Genomic DNA, 311 nt, shown 5'->3' on the forward strand with positions numbered 1-311 from the left:
AGTTTTAGGATGTTTCCCCCGCTCCTAGCACACCAAGCTATCGTTGTGTCCTCAAGATGCACTCTGCTCTGCGGCAGCGATGTCCGTGAGCGATGCCACCAGCCCCAGGAGCACGTACGGGGCTGTGGACCAGCCAAACCCACCTTTCCCACCACAGGACCTTATCAGAGCAGAAAGAGGCTGCTGCAGCGCTGGGGCAAGGGGTATGGGTGCATGTTTTGGGAGAGGGATGCACTGGCTGACACCCACCTGCAGTTATGGCGTCGAAGAAGGAGTGGCAGTAATAGGCGCTGAGGCTTCGCTGCTGCCGG

At 59.2% G+C, this 311-nt stretch overlaps 1 protein-coding gene across 1 annotated transcript in view; it reads right to left on the minus strand.

The window, feature by feature from the left end:
• Positions 1 to 249: 249 nt before the first annotated feature.
• LOC104167712 (matrix metalloproteinase-28-like) overlaps positions 250 to 311 on the minus strand; it is a gene marked incomplete at both ends in the record, with an annotated part of 1,655 nt that continues 1,593 nt past the window's right edge. The window contains one exon of the mRNA XM_009708043.1: positions 250 to 304. Coding sequence (XP_009706345.1) covers positions 250 to 304 — 55 coding nt within the window. The remainder of the gene's footprint in view (positions 305 to 311) is intronic.

The sequence above is a fragment of the Cariama cristata genome, unplaced genomic scaffold (genome assembly GCF_000690535.1).
Source record: "Cariama cristata isolate BGI_N322 unplaced genomic scaffold, ASM69053v1 scaffold29009, whole genome shotgun sequence".
Taxonomy (NCBI): domain Eukaryota; kingdom Metazoa; phylum Chordata; class Aves; order Cariamiformes; family Cariamidae; genus Cariama; species Cariama cristata.